This window comes from Mirounga angustirostris, unplaced genomic scaffold (assembly GCF_029215605.1).
Source record: "Mirounga angustirostris isolate CCGP_5_RB_7025 unplaced genomic scaffold, mMirAng1.0.hap1 SCAF_1, whole genome shotgun sequence".
NCBI lineage: Eukaryota > Metazoa > Chordata > Mammalia > Carnivora > Phocidae > Mirounga > Mirounga angustirostris.
In genome coordinates this window covers 149,751,773-149,774,752 of record NW_026991709.1, presented here as the reverse complement: position 1 = coordinate 149,774,752, position 22,980 = coordinate 149,751,773, and the positions used below count along the sequence as shown (strand labels likewise).

General features: G+C 48.8%; 1 protein-coding gene across 3 annotated transcripts in view; it reads left to right on the top strand.

The window, feature by feature from the left end:
- The window catches only part of ITGA9 (integrin subunit alpha 9), a 344,586-nt gene that overhangs the window by 242,188 nt on the left and 79,418 nt on the right, over positions 1-22,980 (top strand). For all 3 annotated transcript variants that reach the window (XM_045904051.3, XM_045904049.3, XM_054504511.2), the window contains 2 exons: positions 15,718-15,804; positions 19,461-19,540. In XM_045904051.3, the coding sequence (XP_045760007.1) occupies positions 15,718-15,804; positions 19,461-19,540 (167 nt within the window). The remainder of the gene's footprint in view (positions 1-15,717; positions 15,805-19,460; positions 19,541-22,980) is intronic.

Genomic DNA, 22,980 nt, shown 5'->3' with positions numbered 1-22,980 from the left:
CAAAGAAGTCCACCTTGTGCTGGGGGCAGCCGCAGGGAGACAGGACATAGGGAGAGGTGGAGGGAGATGTCATTGTCTTCACTTCTCACCCTTAACTCGAGAATCCTACAGGGAGGAGGCAGAGCACACCTTCGGGAGGCTTTGGAAAGTCTGGAGCAGAGCTGGAGAATCCAGTGTTTCTAAAGCGTACTCTCAGGGTGAACTTGACACCAGGATGGGGAAGGGATCCCGTCGGACTCTTTCTTGTCATAGAGAACACCGAGTACAGCGTTGTACTTACCGCTCTGGCTTGATTTTCACAAAGACTCGGCAGAGCCCTGCAAGGGAGAGGAACACACCCCGTGTGGGAGGGGGACGCTGTTGGGCACAGTCACAGCTGTCGTCTCAGGGAGCACCCCTGCTAACCCTGCGGCGATGGAATGATCATCTCCGTTTCACTGAGTGCCAGACCCAGCTCAGGAAGATGGCGGTTTGCTCCAACTCACAAAGCCAGCAAGTGGCAGCGCTGGGACTCGAACCCCCATCTGCCTGATGGCAAAGCTTTTCCGTTGCCATCCTGCCTCACAGTTAAGGACAGGGCCTGATCCCTGACATTAGGGAACTGACAGGAAGTAAATATTGTGTCCCCCCACCCCACCACACGTCCCGCCCAAAATAGAGAATGATGAAAGGTAGGGTTTGAGGATGAACTCCTGAGTGCAGTTCAGGTGGGAGGAGGGTGAGCAGGGCTCTCACCTGGACCCTGAACAGAGTCATTCTGGCTTCAGAGTGTCTTCCAAAAGGGACTCTGAAGCCTGAACATCAGAGCTGGGGTGACGATATAGTCTATCAAACTGGGACACTTCAAGGACTGACTGGGAGCATTATTAGTTATTAGCCCCAGGAAAACAGGCATAAATTGGGACTGTCCCAGGCAAATGGGATGCACAGTCACCCTACTAATGGCCAAAATACAAGGAAGGCTTGGTGACTGTGCAGGCTCCCTGAAGTGGACACAGGGCAAGACTCTGGCCTTGGAGCCAGACGAGGTGGGCCTTCGTGTGCCTCCCACCCCCACTATCTGACTCTGGGTCTCTGCACAGCAGCCCTGACGATGCCTAGTCCTCTATTGTTGTGCAGCAAATTACTGCAAAACCTACAAGCTGCAAACAGCGGCCAGTCAATATCCTTCACAGTGGGCCAGGAATTCGGGGTGTTTCTAGCTCAGGGCCTCTCATGAGGGCACAGTCAGGATGTTGGCTAGGGGTACAGTTATCTAAGACTTGACTGGGCCTGGAGGATCTGCTTCTAAGGTAGCTTCTCACGTGGCTGATGGACTGGAGGTGGCGGTTGGCAGGAGGCCTCAGGTCTTCCACACGAGGGCCCCTCTAGCAGATTGTCCGAGTGTCCTTACAACATGGCAGCTGACTTTCCCCAGTGGGAACCAGGCAGCTCATGACCCTCTCTCAGAAGTCACACAGAATCACTTCCACCACATTCTGTTACTTGGAAGGGAGTCCATAAATCTGGCCCACATTTGGGGGCAGGGACTGAGGCTCCACCTCTTGAAGGGAGGAGGGTCAAATAATTTATGGACATATTTGAAAACCACTGTTCCTATTCAGGATGCATGTTCCAGACTTATAATTTAGGTACTGTCTGTAAGGTTCCTGCAACAGTACCCAGCATTCATTAAAATCAAAGATTCTTAGCTCTCCAGGGTCTAGCAGCAGCATTCCCAAATGATGATGGACAAAGACAGGGTTCGAGATCCAGTAAGTCTCGGCATGCCTGCCAGGCATGAATGAACCTGAGTCACTTTTACATCTAGGTCTGAGGAAATTAAGTCAGCTCTGAGGCTTCTTCAGATATAGGTCATTCATCTGTGGGACCAGGTAGCCAGAGGACTCCATCTCAGTGTGGACTTTAACACATGTGTCCCTAAACCCCTCTGATGAGCGCCCCCAATCCCTCTTTGGTGCATGGGGCCATCATGGCTGAGTGTCCTCCCCTTTTAGGGGTGGTGCGCCCCAGAACCTGGGTGGGCACCCAGGCCTACTCTGCTTCTGTTCTCCAGCCCACCCTCTGCTAGGCCCTTTCAAGGGCTTTTATTTAATTTGCTTCCCAGAACACTGGGAGATAAGTATTTATACCTGTTTTAACCCTTTTCGTGGCAAGCAATGAAAACTCATCCCAAAGTGGCTTGGGTGAGAAAACAATTTCTTGTTTTGCAAACTGAAAAAAACCTAGGGTTGGCTTTAGCCACAGCTTATTGTAGGGCCTCAGAAAGTTGTCACAGTGTCTCTCCATCTGTCAGCTTCTCTTTCTCATTTTGGCTCATTCCTTAGGCTGTCCCCTTGGGGTGGCAACATGGCTGCCAAGCCGCAGTGAATGAGCAGTCTCATGGCATAAAAGTCCTCGCAAAAGTTTCATTGAGTCTCATTGGTCTAATTGCCTTAAGCCTGGGTCACATGCCCCACCTCTTAGGGGAGTGGGGATGGAGTGCCACCCACAGCTCCTGGGCTGAATATGGGGAGGAGATGGCTCCCCAGAAGGAATTGTAATGGGTCCTCACAGAGCTGGAGGACAACATTGTTATCCTCATTTACCAGTGCAGAAATCGGGCTCAGCGCAGGCAAGGAGCTTGGCCATAGTCTCACAGCTAATAGTTGTTGTAGGGATCCTACTTCTCCTGCTCATGTTGACGAAGGAAGAGGTTCTCTCTCTACCTCAGCCTTGACTCGTAAGTGCTCTGTGGCCATCTTAAGTGTCCACTTAAAACTCTAGGACATGACCAATGGTTCTAGAAGTGACTGGGTTAAAATGCCCTTGGTGGATCGTGGCATTGGATGATACCCGCAGAGGGAAGGAACCAGAATTTCCAGTTAGGAAAACCCCTCTCAGAAACCCTTGGAAGAACTAGGAGCTTTTGTTGTCTCAAGGTCCATGTGATTTTTCCTTTTGCTTTTTAGTGCCAATTGTTAAGATTCAAACACAGAATTCTTCTCCCACGTGTCACTTCTCAGAAGTTAAAAATTCATCTGCTGAGGAGATGCAGAGTTGGTGCTCACAACAGAGGGGACTCCCTCCTCCACATCCCCCTGTCTAGAAGGTTCCAGTTGAAAGGACTGCCTTTTGTCTTCAAATACAGAGGAGGGCAGTGGACTGAGCCACAGATGGAGGAGGGAGGAAGGCCTCAAGAAGACAAGAAACAAGCTCTCTCCCCAAATAAGCAGAAAGCCTGAGCTGTGAAACCCAGATTGTTGGCACTGGGGAAGGGCCCAGGGGTGCTTCCCTCATGAGGTCATTGGAACACGGCAGGAAGCCTGAATCTTGTGCCAAAGAAAACTCTGTGCCCTTCGTAAAAAGCCTGCCGAGCTCTCTTCACCAGGGGGCAGATGCTGGAGACTCACGAATGGGCCCATTGGCTGCCAGCAAGCCGTCTCCTGGCCATTTCTGAAGGCCTGGGGCCGCTCTCCTTGCAGGCACACTGCTGTTTCTGTCTGCTCTAAGGGCAAGCTGTGGATCCTCCAGGCCATTGAGATACCAGCCGACCCTTGTAGTTCTGGTTGGGAAACCCCACGCAGACCGGAGTCTGTTTCGTGGTCTGAAATGCTACATATGAAATGTTTCCTTCCCCGGCAGAAACAGCACATGGGGTCCCAGGCCGCCCCTATGCAGCCTGCTCAGTGCGGGTTATGTCTGAGACAGGATGGCCACCATCCAGACGGTCACAAGGAAACAGCTCGGGGTAGAGGAAACGGAGGCACTGTGTACCCCCCGCTTCAACCACCAAATAGCTGCGCACATTATGGCAGGTCATCCAACTTCCCGGGGCCTCATTTTCCTCACCTGGAAAGTGGGGATTATGAGACCCACCTCACAGTGTCAGGCTTAAATAAGATGGCGCTTCAAGGTCCCAAAATGAGAAGACACTCAGTAAATGTTTATTCCCTCCTCCCCTTCTGTTCTCTTCAGCACTTCTTCACCATAGCACCATTACATTACTCTTCTATTTGTTGCAGGGGTCCGGGGGTCAGAGGCAATGAGGAGGAAGGTGACATGGGGCATCCCAGTGACAGTGGAAGGCCTGTGAAGGGCTCCCTTACACTAGCAGCCCCACGGGGGCCCCACAGACTTCATAGCATCCCTGGAAGGGGCCGCCTCAGATGTCCACTGGCTCAGCAGACCAAATCCTACTCCATCTTCCAAGGCTGTCCTCCAGTGGGGGTCTTGCCCGGGGCCAGTGTTTCTGAGAATCCATATTGGTGCTCCTCCAAGCATGGTCTCCTGACACAGCGTCCACACCACCTGAGACCTGATGAGGAAAGCACATTCACAGGCTGGTCCCCTGTGACTCGGAAGCGCTGGGGGTGAGTGAGTCCCAGCAGTGTGCATCTGATGGCGACAGAGTTTGAGAACCTCTGTGCTGTAGGCAGGTTATCACAGAGCAAAGGAAGGAAAACCCATGCGCCCTGCGCCCTGAAGGCCCCTTTGCAGACCAGTGTGTGTGAGGCGGTAGGGGCCCTGGGGTTAGGCTGCTCGCTTCCATGCAGCTGCCATGAGACCTTGGACCAGTTCCTTCACCCTCCCTGGGCCTCTCGATCCTCATCTGCAAAGAGGATGATCTAATACCTCGTAGGGTTGTTGAGAAGCATAAATCTGTCCATCCTAGCAAAGTGCTTAGCACAGTGTCTGCCGTGTGACCAGAGTTCAGTAGAAGTTAGTTCTGTCTCCTGTTTTTCAGGCAGCCCAGCCAGGTGGAGGGTCATATTTCTGGGAGGGGCTTTGAACAGCTTAGGATTTGCCAGCCAATGTAGACGGCAGCGCAAAGGAAACACGTGTGAAGAGTCCCTCGAGAGAGCCGAGGAGCAACCACCACCATGATATGATGGCAGCCACCATAGTGACTTGCTAAATCCTTGTAGCAAGGCTGTGGGGTAGGAATGACTATCTGTGTTTTTACAGAGGCACTTAAGGCACCACTGGGTAAGTGGTCAAACTATGACTTGAACCCAAGTCAGTTTGAAAAAAACCATTGCACAATCACAAGCTGAGAAGTTTCCAGGGTCCCAGGTCCTTCCCCTGGGAAGCTCTGTAAAGAGGAGAGTGGCTTTAACCTGCTGTTCAGGGTCCCTGCCTGGAGCCTGGTGCAGACGGGGTGGGAGGCCTCCTTCCCAAAGTGGACAAAGAGAAGACGTTCAGGAGCAATAATTAAATGAGTTCATGTTTACGAGGCACTTAAGTGGATTAAAATCGATACGTGAGTCATGTAAGTCTGTCTGCACCGCCATCTTAGCTTGCACCCTTCATGTTTGGCGGGTGGAATTCTTTGTTTTAAAAGAGCCTGGTTTGCTTAGAACTGGCATTCCCAGTAAAGCAGCCCTGCTCGGCATCGTGCATTAGAGAGAATGAGAGGTTTTCTAAGACCTGGGAGGCCATTTGCTCAAAGCCTGAAGTGCTCCCACTGGTGCCAGGTTGGCATCCCCGAGCTGGGGCACAGAGAGAGGAGGGAAGCTGGGTGTGTCTCTGACGGTCTCGAAGTTCCCTAGAATGAAATCCTGAGATAAGACATCACGTGAAAGTAATTTACGAGGAAGTGTTTCCAGGAGAGACCAGTAGGGAAGTGGAAAAGGACGCCAAGCAAAGGTATATCACAGTTCTCAGGGGGCGAGAAAGATTAGGTGGGTAACTTTGGCACAAAGTACAGGTCACTTCTCTGTGCTTCCCAGTCAGGGACAAGGGCTCTTGGGTAAGGGGTCCCCCAAGGGGGTGTGAATTCCCAAGCATTTCCATCTCTCCACGTTCACAAACAGGTGCTGGCAGCTGGAAATCACTGCGCACAGCCACATGGGAAGACAGGCATGGGGGTGTGGAGGGGGCGCTGTCTCCTTCCATGCCCTGCTGTGAGCGGGGTGGTGTGTGGTCAGTCTAGCCATCAGAAGCTGCACTAAAAACCAGTGTGGAAAGCAAGACAAATGAAAACATCATCAAAGGGAGACTAAAGAATGAGCAAAACCGCCTGTGAGGGAGACACCCAGCAAATGACAGAGGGAGACACACAGAGTGCTGATCAGTCCATTCCGTCTGCAGCGCCAGGGCATGGGAAGCCATGAAGAAGCCAGTCCGTTCATCTGTGCCCTGCAACCAAGCCAGCCTCTGACATCCAACAAGTTCAGAACATACTGGCTCTTAGGCAGTGTTATGAACCTGCAGCTCATCCTTTTTTTTTTTCTCCAAGAACCAGGAAGAATCCGAAGATCTTTCACAAACAACTGTAGCAAGATTGAATTTAAAACCTAGCCATGAAAACAACCAAAAACAATGTTTACGCTTTGTGTGAGTCAGTTTACGTAAGTGCCCAATTAACTGAAAATGTTAAAACCAAATATAGAGAAAACCAACCACAATCCTAGGAAACCCAGTCCATCTCCTTTGAAAATACAAAAAGGACACATAACCTTTTAGTTACAGTAGTGGGTCCTTCTCAATTCAGTTTTGTAAAACGGACCTGCTCTTGTTCTGACTGTGGTATCGAGCCTTGAGGTTCTTGGCATCAGGCTTTTCCTTGGAAGGTGTGCAGTCTGAAGGTCCTGAGATACAGCCTGTGTTCCCCTCTCTGTCCTTCCCATGGGCATCTCCAACAGCTGGAGCCTGCAGCTGGTGTATGTCGCTCTGTTCACCAAGGCAGTCACTCTGCGTCTGGCACGGAGCGGGAAAGCTTGCTTCGGACCTCCATGCCTAGCACATGAGATTAGTCTACTCATACCTGTTGAGTAAATTAATAGCAGAGCACAGGTCCTGCAGGGATCCATCCTCTGCCTTTTAGTCTGTTAGATACAGTTCTGAATAAGGGGGCCCTCAGCTAGATCTTGCCATGTTACGAATAATATTTTTTGTTGTCATTTCATAATAGCATTTGACCTATGTGTCTTAGCTTCTCTTATACACGGAGCTCCATGTCAGCCCGCTGAGCGCACCCCACCCGGGCAGTCATCACACCCAGGTCTACAGGGATGTTTCCTCAGCAGCCGAGTCCTTCTCCCTCCCCACAGGCTGGGAGCACCACCCGGGAGACAACAGGGCCTGCTTATAAAAGCAGTGAAGGACATCGAGGCTGCCCACGAAATAATTATTAAATGAGAGAATGGATGTAAAGACATAACAGAAAACATGCGTATCTCATACGTATGAATTATGCTATAGGAGCTGTTTCCCATTTGAGGCAAAATAAGAAACACTTGTTGAGTGAATGGATGGGCTTCCTTGGGGGGCAGTGGGAGGCCAGCACCCGTGTTGGAGCTGGGCCACGGTCTTTCCCGTTTTTCTCTCTTTGTCATTGCCCTGAGGGCATGGGGGGCAGGGCAGTGGTCTGTGAGGCTCCCATCCTGGGCAGGGGAGGGCATAATGACAGGTATCCTGTCCTCACGGGAGTTAGAACCCAGGGAAGGCACCTTTTTTCCTTCAGGCTAGCTCTCAATCTCTTCACCTCCCTAACGGCAGTGACTGTCCTCGCCCTTGGGGTCAGTGTTTCAAAAGCTGACATAGAACACTTGCTCCACGTGATTCAAAATCCAGATCTTCTGACCCCTCTTCTGCTCTTAAGAATCCCACTCGGAAGGGTAGGGCCCGCAATCGGCATCTTTAACAAGGATCATGATGTAATCTAACCTTTGAGGGCTCTTAACTTGAGTGCACGTTGGAACCACCCAGGGAGCTTTCAGCAAATGCTTGCCCATGCTGTGTGCTGTGATTCAGTGGGTCTAGGCAGGGCTTCCATCTGGGTCTTTTTTAGAAAGCTTTGCACACAGACATGGTCTTTTCTGGCACATCATACAAATCAGAGAGAAGTGCCCCCTCTGGTGGTCCCCAGCCTCTTGGCCAGGAGCAGGACTTGGGGAGAGCAGTCTGGGCTGGAGTTCAGCCCCTCTCCCCACGCCAGGTCTCTTGTGCAGTAAACAGCCTACACAGCTGTGCATGGTATCTCTGGCCCCAGCCGGCTCCAGTGCACACTCCAGTTAGAAATTAGTGAAGGGTGTTGATAGGTAATAACCTCTGAAGGTCTTTAAGTAAAAGTGAACCAAGGAGTGTGTTAAGATTCACCCGGAGTAGCTTATAGAACAGACTGGGGACCAGCTGAGAGTAGGGCATCCACTAAGAGGTGGTTTTGTGCTGACCTGGGTGGGAGGAGGTTAGAGCTGATGTGTTGTGGCAGCAAGAAAAGAAAAAGGAGGGAGGAATCCTTCTAAAAGAAGATGCTGGTTCTTTAAGGAGAGTCCTGAGGTGTGTCCAAAGGTAGCCAAGCAGATATGCACCAACCTGAGGGAAGAAATGAGTAGGCGGCTGCCCCCAGAGATAGGCCTCCATGAGGCCCCAGCGTGCTGTGTGGAGACACAGTACTCGGGGAGAGGTCCTTTCTGAGGCCCTGTCTCTTCGTCTGTGGCCAAGGCAAGTTCATCAGTAGCTGCCTCTGTTCCGGGTCCACAGTTCCCCACCCCAACTGCTTGTGGAGATGGGAGAGGACAGGGGACTACTGTCCATGTCCTTTTGTATCCCCTCCACCCACCCTGGAGGCCATCTGTGCCAGTTCCTCTGCAGGCCGAGGCCTGCCTGTGTCTCTCTGCTTGGGGCTTTCTTGGCCACAGGCGTGCGCTATAGTCAAGTACCGAGGGGCTGGAAACACAGGACAGTTGGTGTTTCTAGAACAACTCAACCAAGGACAGGTGGATATGGAAGGATAGATGCCCCAGCTTTCTCACCCACCAGTGGCATACCTGCCCACTCCTTCATGGAGTGCCCAGAGGTCACCCCCTTGTCCCAGAGTCCGCTTTCAGGGGAACCTAGATAAGGGACATGTGAACGGGCAGATCTCCAGCTCCGGAAAAGTGTGTCCTCACACATACAGTAGCCCTCAAATAGCATCAGCAGTATACCTATTTTTCTGGAGGGTAGAGAGCATAAGGAAGGTGGTCTCCATGGGTTGACAGCCTGTCTCCCAAGCCGATGGGCTCAGTGATCTAGAGCAGTGATTCTCAAATGGTCATGATCACAGAGGCTACCTGGACATCTTGTTAAAATACAGACTCTAATTCAGCAGGTCTGGGGTGGGACCTGAGAGTCTGCATTTCTAGCATGCTCCCAAGTGAGGCTGGCGCTGTAGGCCCAAGGACTACACTTTGAGTAGCAAGGCCCTTAGGGACAAAATCCTTTGGAAACAAGTTTTGAGTGGGCAGGAGTGTAAATGGGTTTGTAGGCGGGGTAAAATTCTTCACTGTGAGTACATTTCTAACCAAGATTCCTGGCCGGGATTTTAATAAGTACCCCTCAAACACTTGACTCCTACAAAACCTTTTCATCCAAACACTGCTCATAAATTGTTTTTATGCCATGATGTTAAATTCTTTCCTGTCCTTTTGGGAGAGGTTTCCACCTTGTTGATTTTCCAGTCAGCCTGTAGGGAAAAGGAAAAGAGCGATAGAAAATCAAAATAATTTGATTTGTGAGATAGAATGCAACATTGAATTCTTAGCTGGTTGATTAAGAATTGGCAAGTTCTGGGAAATATTTTTTTTTAATCTAAGAAGAGAAACCATGTTTTAAAAGATCCAAGAATAAGACATTGCCTCTATTTAACAGGAGGACAAACTTCCTAGGTGAAAATCAAATAATTTCTTCTTCAGCCTTAGAAGACATGGCTTACTGGTCTCTTCATTTGGGGCTTTTTCAGTAAGAGCTGGTTGATTTCTTTGTATTTGTTTGTTTATATTCTCAAGTTCGTATCCCTGTGGTCCCAAAGGGAGCAATCACCAGCACTGGGGGAGGTGTTTTTATTTGTCTGCACTTTGGGAAAATATAGAGATTAGCTCTAAACAGGGTTTAGAGCCCGCCAAGAAGGGAATGTTACAGGAATAAGTCCATTCAACTCATTTCTAATTCATACTGGCTTTTAAAATGTAGTATTTTTACTCATTTTAAAACTTTCAGAACACTTTTTTTCTAAGACCACGAGCACTGTTGGGGAGAAGACTCGCCTTTGATCAGATAATTGCTCCTTCTGTGCCTGCCTGTGATCGGTTCAGAGTGGCTTAACGTGCACTCACCAAATTCTGATACTCCATGTCACAGGAGAATTTTGCTCTAACAGTTTAGTGGTTCATCCATCTCAAACATCTGTCCTGACTGTAGTTCCTACTTGCTTCACTTTTTTAAGCATGGAAAGAACAAACCCAGCATAGTCTGGGCCTTGGCTTCCAAACGGGGTTTTGACAAAATTTAAGAAAGGAACTTGCTTTGTAGTGCTTTCTTGGCCCGATTCCTCCAAATCCCCCATGTGTGTGGGTGATCATCTCCGGTTCCCTCGGACTGCTCCGCTGCAGCACCTATCTGGCAGGAGGTCTGTAACCACTGACCCAGCCTTGCCAGGCTATCAGCCGTATTGGGCATCCGTATTAGACTCACCATATGTTCTAAGTTACATAAAGGCTGCTCTTGGTTCATTGAGTGATGTTCCCCACCTTTCAGGCTTAGTTTCCATGGATTCTTTTGGTGGAGGAGGGAAAAGGGGACTTTGTCTGTTCCTTGTTTGGTTTCCCCACCCCAAGCCCCTTCTGATCCATTCTTACATTGCCAGCTAGAAACCCCTGGGCAAGTGATATAATTACTTTGTGTTCCAGTTTCCTCCTTATAAAAGGGCTTCAAAAGGGAAGGCACCACCCAGAGGAGCTACCTGGCACGTAGTGAGCCATTACCGAGTAGGGGCCATCTGTGTATTCCATCCTTAGAGACATCAGCACTAGCAGGCCAACAAAGTCTTAGAGGGCAGATGTTATGACTTCATTTGACAGGTAAGGAAATGGAGGCTTAAGGAAAGAATGGTTGGCCTGACGACACATAGCTGTTGCAGACCTGAGCCAGTAATTAAAGCTGGGACGCTAACTTGTGCACTTTCTATGCTGTAAGCTCATGTGGTTTTCTTCATGGGGAGGAATTTCATGGACCCTGTCCCAAAGGTTTCCCCTCCGGGAATTTTTTTTCTGGTGAGGTTCAGGCTGACTCATGGTCGAATGGGGACAATAAAGTATTTCCTGGGAATGAAATATCTTTCTGTTCTTCCTGGGCCAGCTTATTGGGGACCCCTGCTCACCTCTGACTCCTCAGTTGATTAGAGAATTGGGGATAAAGTGCTTCCAAAATTTACCCGAATTCTGTATTCACTGAGTAAACATGGAGGCTTCTCTTACCAGCTCATAGGGGTCACACCTCTAGTGCCTAGATGAAGGAAGGGGGTCTTAGATGAACACCAAATTGCCAGACATGGGGACATGTGTGTCCTCTTCATTTTGACAAACCCATGAGGAAGCTAAAAAATGAGAAGTCAAATTTCAAACTTTTCCTGGCGCTGAGCCCTTGCCGGATTTTGCAGATTTGTTGCTCCCAAAGAGCACTGTGTTGGTGGTCAAATAAAGCACACTCCAGAATGAAATCAAACGCTGTGTGATTGGGAGGAACAAGTCCAAAGGCCAACGGGGCTCCCTTACTTCATTATCTGATTCTTCTTGTCAACCACTGCACGTTACGAACAGGGCTGGGGCTTGGCTCCACTGGCCACACTCCCGGGCCTGGGAGAGCTGAGGTATGTCTGGAAAAGAGGGGGCCTTTGCCAAGGCAAGCATCTCCCATGCCAGGCAGACCAGCAAATGAGCTGCTTCTTGCAGTCCCTTCATCCGAATCCTCGACCAGCCAAGGCCCATTCATTTAATAAGCGCAAACTCAGGAGCTACTAAGTGCCAGGCTCAGTGCCAGGCACTGAGGATACAGAGGTGAATGTGCCTAAATCAAGCATGCTTTTCATCACATGTTCGAGAAAATGTTCATTGATGTTTTCCTGATCCTAAGAGTAATGTGTGTCAGTTAAAAAGAAATTAATTTCATTTAAATTGAATCACTCCATCTCCAGGGAGAAGCCCTGATAGCATTGTATGGTATTAGAGATCCTTGTTAGCCAAGGAAAGCGGGACTGAGAAAAAGGCCAGTTATGTGAATCTTCTTAGAATAAGATCCAAAATTTCATAGTAAAAAATTTTTTTTAAGATTTGATTGGGACATTTACTTGAAATATGGAAATAAGTTTATATTATCTTACATTTAACAGCTCTTGTAACATTGGAATTATAATGTCAAAGATCTCTTAGACCCAAGACAAAAGCTTATTTGCTTTATTAGCATCTTTTTTTTTTTAAAGATTTTATTTATTTATTTGTCAGAGAGAGAGAGCACAAGTAGGCAGAGCTGCAGGCAGAGGGAGAGGGAGAAGCAGGCTCCCTGTCGAGCAGGGAGCCAGACATGGGGTTCAGTACAGGACCCTGGGCTCATGACCCAAGCCAAAGGCAGAGGCTTAACGAACTAAGCCATTCAGGTGCTCGCAAAAGGTCATTTTTACAAAGGCATATTTTTTCCAAAGGCTTCTCTTGATCTTTTTTATTTAAATCCTTATCTTTGGAAGCATCTTAAAGTGTTATCATCCAGGGATATTTATCAGATAAGTGATCTAACTCAGCCAGATCCAGATTTATCAGTGGCTTTGTGTGGCTTGAGCAGTTTTCCATCATCACTTTCATTGATTTCATGGAAGTCTGCTTCTTTTGCAGCAAGGTCTTAGTTTCCCTCTGCAGTAGATTGTACTGTATTTGAATTGGGTCATCAGAAGTCTGTTCACTGGTCCGTGTTCCCAGTCAGCTGAGAGCCGATCATCGTTAAGTCTTGCAACAATGATAAAGTTGCATTCTCTAACCTAAACTCAGGATAGGCAATGATTGGGACATGGGAAAAGGCAGAGCCAAGGAGACGCCTGATGTCTGGAACCTCTCCCACATACTTCCTGGTGGGCACCAAGTGTCTGGCAGAAGTAATAGGCAACCCCCAAGAGATCACTACTTTGAAGCCTCACTGGGTCTCTCTGTGCCTTCAAGGTTGCCTGCCTGGCTGCCAAGGGTGTGAATGGCTCCATAATGAGCCTGTTTTTTAGTTATGCCCTGGGCTTGGTGTGAAACCGGAACGAAGAGGATGTTGATGCTGCTTTGGGGTAAATTGCTCCCCTGATGGGCCTGGCTATCCAGATTTCATAAACTACAGTTAGATAAGCTTTCTCTTGGTTAGTGTGAATTTAAAAAAGATTTATTAGCATGTGATGTTCCCCTTCCACTGTCGTTCCTCACCTGGGAGCAAACGCCCTGTCCTTTCCAGTAGCTCTCAGTGCCAGGAGCCTCAGCTATAAAAAGTGTTGTAGGAGGTCAGGTTCACCAGAAGCAGAACCTGAGATGGGGATTTCTGTGCAAGCAGCTTACTAGGGAAATGCTCTGGAAAGAAGAGGAGTGAAGGGAGCAGAAGGGGGCAGAGGAAGGAACCCAACAGATGTGCTGTCAGCTGGAGGCTGCCTCAGCCTAATCCCACAGGGGCTCTGGAACCTAAACCTCACTACAGAGCCAGTCTTACCTGGAGGCAGAGGGATGTCAATCCAAGAATGTCAAACCTCAGAATGCTTCTGAAGGTGGGTGTTGTAACCCTCCCCCGCCCACCCCAGGCAAAGCGGCTCCCATTCAGCTGGGGGCTTTTAAACCCATGTGGTAAAGGGGTTCTAGGACCAGCACCCACACCATCCACACAGGGAACCGTAGTGTTTGCTTACCTCACAACTATAGTAGGAGAGTGGAGCACAGGAATAAATAACCCCAGGAGGACTGTATCGGTGCTGACAGGCGGCAGAAGGGTGATGCCCGACATCCTTTCCTATAGCACCACCAGGAGTGTGTGAGTCATGAATCGTCCACTGAGCACTCTCTATCCTAGAGAGGTCTGTGGTTTTTGCTCTCTCTGCCTAGCCCCACCAAGGTCCAACCAGAATTCTGCAATCTCTAGTAGACTATTTAGGGTGGCAGAGAGACTCGGAATAATGCAATAAATGCTGGCTTGTGCATTATTTTCTAGCATTTTGGAATTAACAGAAAGAAGTAATTTCAGCAGCTCTTGAATAATCAAAAGCAGTCTGAAGCCAAAGCCAAGTAACCTGAGGTCCTCTCAAGTTCCAGAGCAAATTTTTGAAGTCACAGTCATTCCTTCACACCCACGCAAAAACTAAAAAAGTCTTCAGAGCAATGAATCTTTACTTCAAGAACTGATAGACCTTTGACTTGAATGGAAAACCTCTCTCCTGGTTTGAAAGGGATTTCCAGTGAGGTATGGAACTTCACAAAGGGAGTTTAGAACTAAGTTGAGAACTCATGTAATTTATATATATGCTGGGACGCTCTTGAGAGTAATTGTATCCCATGACGGATGTGAAACTGAGAGCCAACGTCACCTAGGCTTGGGCTCGCTGCCCCTGATGCCCACAAGCTGATTAGCTAGGATTTAGAGGAGCTTCTCCTTGGGCCAGTTGTGGACATTGCTTCTGCAGGGAGGAACAAGAGGAAGGAGATGGGAACAAAGCCCCCACAATGAATCATTAGGACCAGTCTTTGGGACATGCAGGTCCTGAGACAGCATTTGAGAAGTTATCCTCTGGTTTCCTTATTGAAATTGATGATGCATATCCTCTAGGTTCCAAGAGCAGCCCCTCACACTTCCATGTAAATGTCTGTTTATCTGCTGGGAGGTCTCTTCTTTCTAAGCTATGAGCTCTTCAAGGATGGGAACTACCATCTTTCAGACCTGTGCCCTTCACGCTGATCGGAGTAGGTGATATGCTGACTCAGTTACCCCATAGAAGCTCAGGGTCCATTCTGAATCCTGTGCCGCTTCCACACTACGTGTGTGAACTTGGCACCCAGGAGGATTTGGGGCCAAGATGCATGAAGTAAGCCTTGGAAGGAGGACTGAGGAAAAGTATTCCTGATAGTGGGAACAACTTTAGAGTCCACCAAGAATGACCTTGGGGAAGGTACATGACCTCATTGAACTTTGATGTCCTGGCTTCTAGATACTCAGCAAGTGCTAGTTCTGTGGCTTCTCCTTCTCCAAAATCTGCAACATGGAAGTCTTGATTTGGCTTCAGTAACTTGGAACCTGTGGGTCATGAAGAGCTTCCTGGCTTTCCTTTGACCTTGGTTGTAGACCACGTGTCCAGGTAGAAAGGCAGCAGTCCCCCACGACCCCTGTCCTGGTTTCTCGTGCCGCTGTATGTAGAGTCCAGCCTCAGCAGACTACACTAGGAGACCTCTCCTTGCTCTTGTACCTGGGAAGGCTTGCAGGGGACCAGCTCAGCCCTCACTACCTCGGGCTAAGGAAAGAATCCCTGTATTTTCCTTGATGTGATTTTCTTAGTTTGTCTTTCCTAAACTAGCAAGATCTTGAAAGGCAGGATTAGAGTGTGGGCTTAGGAGAAAGTGTCCAAGAAGATGACATGGTTGTCTTTCATCCAAACTTTTGAAGGCATCTGGCTCACATGCAGCCTGGCCCAGTTCAACAGGAGAGCACCAGGGTTCAGAGCCGAAACATTAGTTAAGAATGTTCTGGACGCCTGGCTTCCCACGGAGCCCATGGGAAGGGTGGGCTGCCGGAGGAGGACTGGGGACTCAGCCTGGTTGCAGGCTTCCCTCCCACCCGAGCCAACAATGATATTATCTGGGAACTTCCCCAAAGAAGGACCGCATCTGCTGAAGTCTCAGTTTGCCTTGTGGAGGCCACTTACACACATTTGTCTCCACGCAGCCAGCCCATCCTTTGGTGCTTTTTCTCTTTCAGGAGGAAATGGGCATTTCCTGTGAACTGCTCGAATCAGACTTCCTCAAATGCAGTGTGGGATTTCCTTTCATGAGGTCAAAATCGAAGGTAAGGGGCAGAGATGGGACACTTGCTTTGCAGCAGGCCCCCAACCCTTCCCACCAGCCACCTGCCCTGTCAGCTGTACCCTGCCCCCCAGCCTTCCTCTATCCCCCCAACCCCACCCCCACCCCTGCCTTGCACAATGGCACTGTCTAGCTCCCAAGGGGGGCTGCGATCTACTACTCCACAAGGGCCCTCCCCACATGCTGTTCCTGTTTGATCCACATGACATACCCCAAATGTGAGAGACGCACCATGGCCTTGGTACTTTGGCAAGCACCATCTGGTTGGCCTCCTTAAAAAGCTTTCTCTGGGACATTCCATGCCACTGTGAGTACAACTATATAGGAGAAATGTGGTCTGGGCTAGTGACCTACGGTTCTGACTATCACTCCCCTGGGCACTCACAATTTTCTGAAGAGACCTCTTAAAATTCTTAAAACATAAATAATGGTACTGCAATTCATTTTTTTTTAAAGTAAAAGAAATTAGACTCACTTTGGTATTTATACGGAGCCAAATTTTCTAAGCTGAATCAATAATACGGTCCAGTGTATTCAAACGTTCATGGAACATTCTGGTATGTGCCAGTATTATAAGGATATGCAAAGATACATAGAAGATGTGATTGTTGGAAGCAAAACTAGAATCTAAAAGATCAGGTCTGCCTTTTGAAATGGAAGCTATTTTTCCTGCTATGATTTGAAGGAAATTTCATATTCCTTTGTCTAACTTTTTTCCCCCTTAAAAAAAAAATAATGAAAGTTTAATCCTCCTCTCCTGCCTATGTCACAGAATCAACTTGTTTTAATCTCCAAGGCATTTTGGTCCCAGTACCTCGTGGCTGTTTTGCAAGCCAGTTGTGAGAATGTTCAAGTGAGAAAGAAGATTTGCTGATTTCCTAGCAAATCACTCGAACCCCTCAGCCCCATTGAAGGTGCCTACTCCAAATGACAATGGCTCTTACATCCGTGATTCCTAACCCTTTTAGGAACCTTTCAATGTCCTTGAACCCTGGACATTATTGCCCTTAGAAACATACGTGGCACCTCCACACACACATTTCATTGAAATCTTTTCAGCAACAGAAAATAGACTTAATTGAAAAACATTAATAGTTGCCATTTCATGGGTAAAATAAAGCCGACATCCCAAATCAAACCTAAGGTGTGTCTTCTAGTTTTAGTTTAAAGGTTATTTTAAAAGGAAAATTTTATCACTCTCACATACGGATCCAGGATCACTTACAATAAAGTGAGGGTAGTCATAAGAATGAATACAGTGAAAACAAAGCCACGTTGAATTCTGGAGCATTAAATTTTGTCAAAAGTCATTAACTCTCAAAATAGTCATGGAACCAACGGAAGTAGGAACGTTGGAAAGTTGGATTTTTTCCCAGCTCGGTAATGCCGCTACCTTCCTCCCACATACAGAGGTTTAGACCAGAGCAACACTAAAGCTGGAGGCAGGAGGTCTAGGGTTGAGTCCCTAGAAAGAGCCCAAGGAGTGACCCAGCAGGGCCGGGGACCACCCGTGTCCACGCCCAGCTTGCCCTGCCCTGTGCCTCGGCCCCTGTGGCTCATCAGGCTGCAGCCGGCCTGCTAAGCCTCATGACTGCATCGTCAGCTTACTCTGGTGGCCATCTGTTTCTGTCTCTCACGACCAGCCTGCCCAGTCTCTGACCTTCCATTCTCCCAGGCCCCCCTCTCCGATTTTGGCTTCTCACCTCACCTGGGTCTTTAGAGTATTTGATTCAGATCTCCTGCCAGTTCTGACTCTTGTCCCCTTGACTTTCCCTTCCTTTGTGTCCTCCAGCTCTGCTTCCTGTCCTGTCTCTATGTCCCCACCCTCCCTGGCGACTGACAAGCCCCGCAGCAACAGAAATTTCTGTCTCGAGAGCGATGTCCGGTGTCCGCTCTATTTGATGGGTCAGCGTTCATTACTTTCAGGCCACATTTAGTGCAGTTGAATCCAGTGTTGCAAAGGTAGACCAGTGCCTAGCATTAGTCACTAAGGAACCCAAATACTTAGATATTAAATAATCACAGACTCTCAGAGCTTGATGGAACTTAAGAAGCATTGTGTCCATCCTCTAATTTTTATTGAAAGGCAAAGAGTGTGAGTGTCTTAGCCAAGATCACATACTCAGTTTGTGGTCAAGCCTGGCCCTGTAACCCCTACCAGGGGGTCCCTCCCACATTCCCATACATGCCCAGTGTGTACATGGTGAAAACCATTTGCTCAGGGCAGTCTTCCCCAAGTTATAGGATGCTCACCACGGGGAGTGCCTGAGATGATTGTAGGCCGCTCCTTAAATTATTTTAGGCCAAACATGGACACTGCACTAAACAACATTGACTCTAACAGCGAGACAGTTATTACCTATTCAACACTCTTTCTCCCGGATCACATGCAGGAGAAAGTCTCCCATAGTGCCATCCTGTCTTCAACACCTCCCTAGCTCTTGCTAATCTCCCTCTTATCAAAATAGAGTAGACCTTAGGCTCAGAGCCCTCAGCAGGCCACAGAATGCAATGGGGCTTTGTTTTCATTTATTTTTATGACAACCTTCTCTTACTGATAAGTGATCCTGATTCCCATCTGTGCTCATGATAGAAATTTTCCTGCTAAAGTAGTACAACCACTCTGGAAAACAGTATGGAGTTTCCTCAAAAAGTTGAAAATAGAGCTACCCTATGACCCAGCAATTGCACTACTCGGTATTTACCCCAAAGATACAAATGTAGTGATCCGAAGGGGCACCTGCACCCCAATGTTTATAGCAGCAATGTCCACAACAGCCAAACTATGGAAAGAGCCCAGATGTCCATCGACAGATAAATGGATAAAGAAGTTGTGGTATATATACACAATGGAATATTACTCTGACATCAAAAAAATGAAATCTTACCATTTGCAATGACGTGGATGAAACTACAGGATATTATGTTAAGTGAGAGTGTCAGTCAGAGAAAGACATATGATCTCACTCATATGTGGAATTTAAGAAATGAAACAGAGATCATAGGGAAAGAGAGGGGAAAATAAAATAAGATGAAATCAGAGAGGGAGACAAACCATAAGGGAGTCTTAACTCTAGGAAACAAACTGAGGGTTGCTGGTGGGGGAATGGGGTAATTGGGTGATGGGCATTAAGGAGGGCACGTGTGGTGTAATGAGCACTGGGTGTTGTAAGCAACTGATGAAATCACAGAACTCTACCTCTGAAACTAATAATACACTATATGTTAGCTAATTGAATTTAAATAAAATAAAATTTTAAAAAATAAAGCAGTCTTCAAACAAAAAGAGTAGCAATGAAAGTAACAGTAAATGACATAGGTGATATGGTACGCAGGTGTGGCAGACATTAGGAAGATGGTGTGGGGGCGACACTTAGAAAGGCCTGGTTTAAGAGACAAACATATCACTTCCTAGAGACCCTCAGTTGCTGAAAAATAGCGTGCCTCTCAACAGAGCACGCTCTAGGCTTGGTTTTATTGCTAAAGCTGTATCTCTGGCCTGGCAACTGGAAAGATACACATAAAAAAATAAAGCTTGCCTTGCAAATGAGCTTCCAGAGGTCATAAACTGCAGAAGACGGTGGTGTTCCTAAGTGTGGAATGCTTGCTGAGGCCAGATGTCACTTTCTTTTCCCCTAGTACGAATTCAGCGTGATCTTTGACACAAGCCACCTGTCTGGGGAAGAGGAAGTCCTTAGCTTCATCATTACTGCTCAGAGGTAAGGGGAAGCTTTACTTTTTTTTTTTTTTTTTTTGATTTATGGGAACAGGAAAGGACGTTCCCTGGTCACGCTTTGATGATGCTCCGGATGCTGAGGAGGAAGAAACAGTTGAGCGACAGAGCCCCAGAGCACTGGCTGGGAAGGGAGCTCTCAGGGCTGTCGTCTGTCCAGTTGTGTTTATGCAGCTAGCCAGGTTGGACTGAGCTGGGAGGGACTGGGGACCATCCCGGTCGGAGGTAATGATTTTTACAGCCAAGGAGAGACAGACCAGGGGAGGTGAGGATTCTGATTCAAGCTCACGTGGTTGGTTAGTTCACAGAGTTCCTCTGTGGGCTGCATTCCTTGATGCAGGGAGAGGGCCCAGCAGCCTGAGGGCTGGGCCAAGGCTGTTGTCAGAGGCCCCAAGACATGCTCCTCGAGAGAGGGCTTGTCCTGGACGCTTTGTGGGTGGAGGGAGAGTTAGGGCAGGGGACCGTGCAGGGTGACTTCTACCCTCAGGAGTGTACTCCTGCCCCTCTGTCTCCACTGTGGCCTCAAGCCACGGGAGGGCCTTAGGGGTCATCAGCTGCCTCCACCAGCCAGAATCCACGTGCGCCTTGAAGTGCCATTTGGGTAGCGCTCGGCTGACAGCAGGATGGAAGGAGAGGAAGTTAGGTGGGTGAATAGGAAGAAGCAAACTTTGATTGCGGTGTAGGTTGGATACCCAAGGCTACTTTTGTAATTTGAATTTTTATTTGGAGACGGTTTTGAACTTACCAGAAATGTTGCAAAGCATAATTCAAGGAAGTCTCATGCAGCCATTACCCAGCCTCACCCGATGCTGACACTCTCCTCCATTTACTTTATCATTCTCAATGTATAGTTTTTTTTCTAAACCATTGGAAAGTAAGTTGCAGAAATCACGTGTCCTTCCTATAAGGACCCCAGTGTGCATTTCCTAAGAATGAGGCCATTTTCTTCAATAACCAGCACAGCAGATGTCGGAAATGTAACACTGACACAATGCTTTTATCTCCTCTATAGTCCATGTTCCAGTAGTTCTAGTCTTCTCAGTGACCTTTCAGCCCCTTTTTCACGGGTCCAGAGTCCAGTCAAGGGTCATGCATTGCATTCAGTTATTGTGTCTTATCTGTCATTACCTTAACCTCCAAAGGAAATTTCATGCCAAGAATCCTAAGTCCATCCCAGAGGTGGTCTGGAGATCAGAACCAAACACCCTGAAGGCCAAGGTCAGGCAGGATCCACTGAAAATGATGAGAAAACAAAATGAGGAACTGCATGGCTAATAGAGCCCGGGAAACCGGAAGGCCAGACACTTGTTGAGCAGCCAGTGGAACCAGGGGCTGAAAGTCAACCAGGGAAGGATGTTCAGTGGAGTCACAAGGTTAGCACAGGGTTCAGACCTAAAGACCCTCAGGATCTGGGGTACAGAGTGAAGCAACGGGCTCAGCTTTATGGAACTAAAGCCCCACCACCACCAGCATGGTCACCCTTGAAATGAGGGTGCTCAACCCAAGCCTTCCTTTGAGGAGGACAATGCCCTCAGGAGCTGAGAAGGAGCTCCTCGTCCCACATTCTGAATTATAAAGAATGCCATTTCCCAGACTCTTCAGATGAGCCAGGTTGGGGCCAGCCTGTTGGGGTGATGTGCTGTACAGAATAGCAGGGGCACTGGCTCAGCTGTCTCTGGCCCCCAGAGAGAGCAAGGAGTCACGCTTTGGACCACTCTGCCCACTCCCTTGCACGATCATCAAGTGATTGCCACGGGGAAAGGACCAGGCCAGGGCTGAGAGGGATCGTGGATGAGTGAGAGCGAGTCTTGCATCCCAAACCATCTCAAGAAGGCTTCAGTCTAGAGATGGAGGCAAACACACTGCTTCCTACAGGGGAGGAAAGAAGAACTAGCCCAGGGCAGGCATGCTTCGCTCATTCAGTCTGCAAATGTTTGAGCCCTTCCCACAAGCCAGGCACTGTGTAAGATGTTGGCAAAGTCCCTACTCTTGGGGAGCGAGTGTGCTGGGGGCAGGGGGATAGATAATGAGCAAGTGAATATATAACGTCAGCGGGAGCCAGGAGTGTGCCCATTCATCCGGCAAGCGTGACGCATTCGCTGGCAATCACAAAGCATCTTTTTTGTGTCCTGTACTCTCTTTAAGCCCACTTGGTGGGATTAATCTTTTCCTTGTCTTGGGGGGAGGGGGGTGGTCTAGGACAGTCCTGTGCATTCTCAGGTCTCTCTTGGGTAATGCAGAGCTCTGCCATCACTTCAAGTGTCACAACAGATTCACAAAACTATAATTAAGGTGTCCCCTGCAATCATCAAAACTTGGTTTAAAGCGAAGGCTTTCTCCCTTTGGTGAGGGCGAGCTGCAGAAGGGAAGCCTGCCTCTCTCTCAGGAACAATCTTGCTTTCCTGCAGTGGTTCTGCTGCTGTGTCCCGCCACCCCACCCCTCAATTCCCCTGGGAGAGCTCCTGAGTGCCCACCGCCCCCCACCAGGCTCACAGCAGGTCCTGTGGGAAGTGTGAGTCAAATAGAAAAGTGCTCACTCCCCTTAACCGGTAGGAGCACTCCCAGGGCCACATGGGTATTCCAAGCTGACTCTTACCTTTGGATAGCCAGCCCCCAGCTGGGGGTTCTCGCCTGCGAGGCCCTCATCCTGTCCTCCAACCTCAGCCTCTTGCAGCCAGACACCCACCCCTTCAACTTCTGCTGCTGAGACCGTGCCCTCAGGGACAGGACCAAAGGTCACCTCACACCAGCTTTCGGCTTCCGCATATAGGCACCACTCAGTAGCCTCTGCCCTGGTGGTCTCTGGAAATGCCGGGATTCTTGCATGTCCCCTTCTCTTTCGCTGGGCCAGGAGAAGGAAAGCCAGCAGTCCTCCCCTCCATTCCCTGGGCAGCACCCCCCACCCCACCGTGCTGATCAAGGTGCCCTGAAGTGTGCTTTAAAGGGCGGACACCCTCCCCCCGCACCCCCCCCCCAACACTTCTCTCTCTAAAAGCTGTTTCTCAGAAATCCTCCTTTCTCAGCTCTGTTACATCCTTGATATGACATCTCGGGTTTTTGCCCTGAGCCGTAGTAAATCCTGATCTGGTGCTTTCCTCTGAATCTGGCATCCCTTATACCCCAGCCAAAATGTGCATCTGAACGAACATACTGTCGTACTCACCCCCTGAGTGATTCCTGAATTTTCACAAAAACACCAATTCCCCAGAGTCTTGGACTGAGATTCTTCCCAAGCCCTGCATCTTTCAGTTCTCTGTGGTCTGTTCTGGCCCCTCACTAATGGCTTTGCCCTCAGGTACCCCCTCTGGGCATCTGGGAAGCTCAGGTCGGTCCCCAACAAGTACAGCACGACAGTGGCCTGCAGCCACGTCTGTGGGATGCAGACACAAAGAAACTCTGATTTCATCTCCCACTGCTCTTTAATTT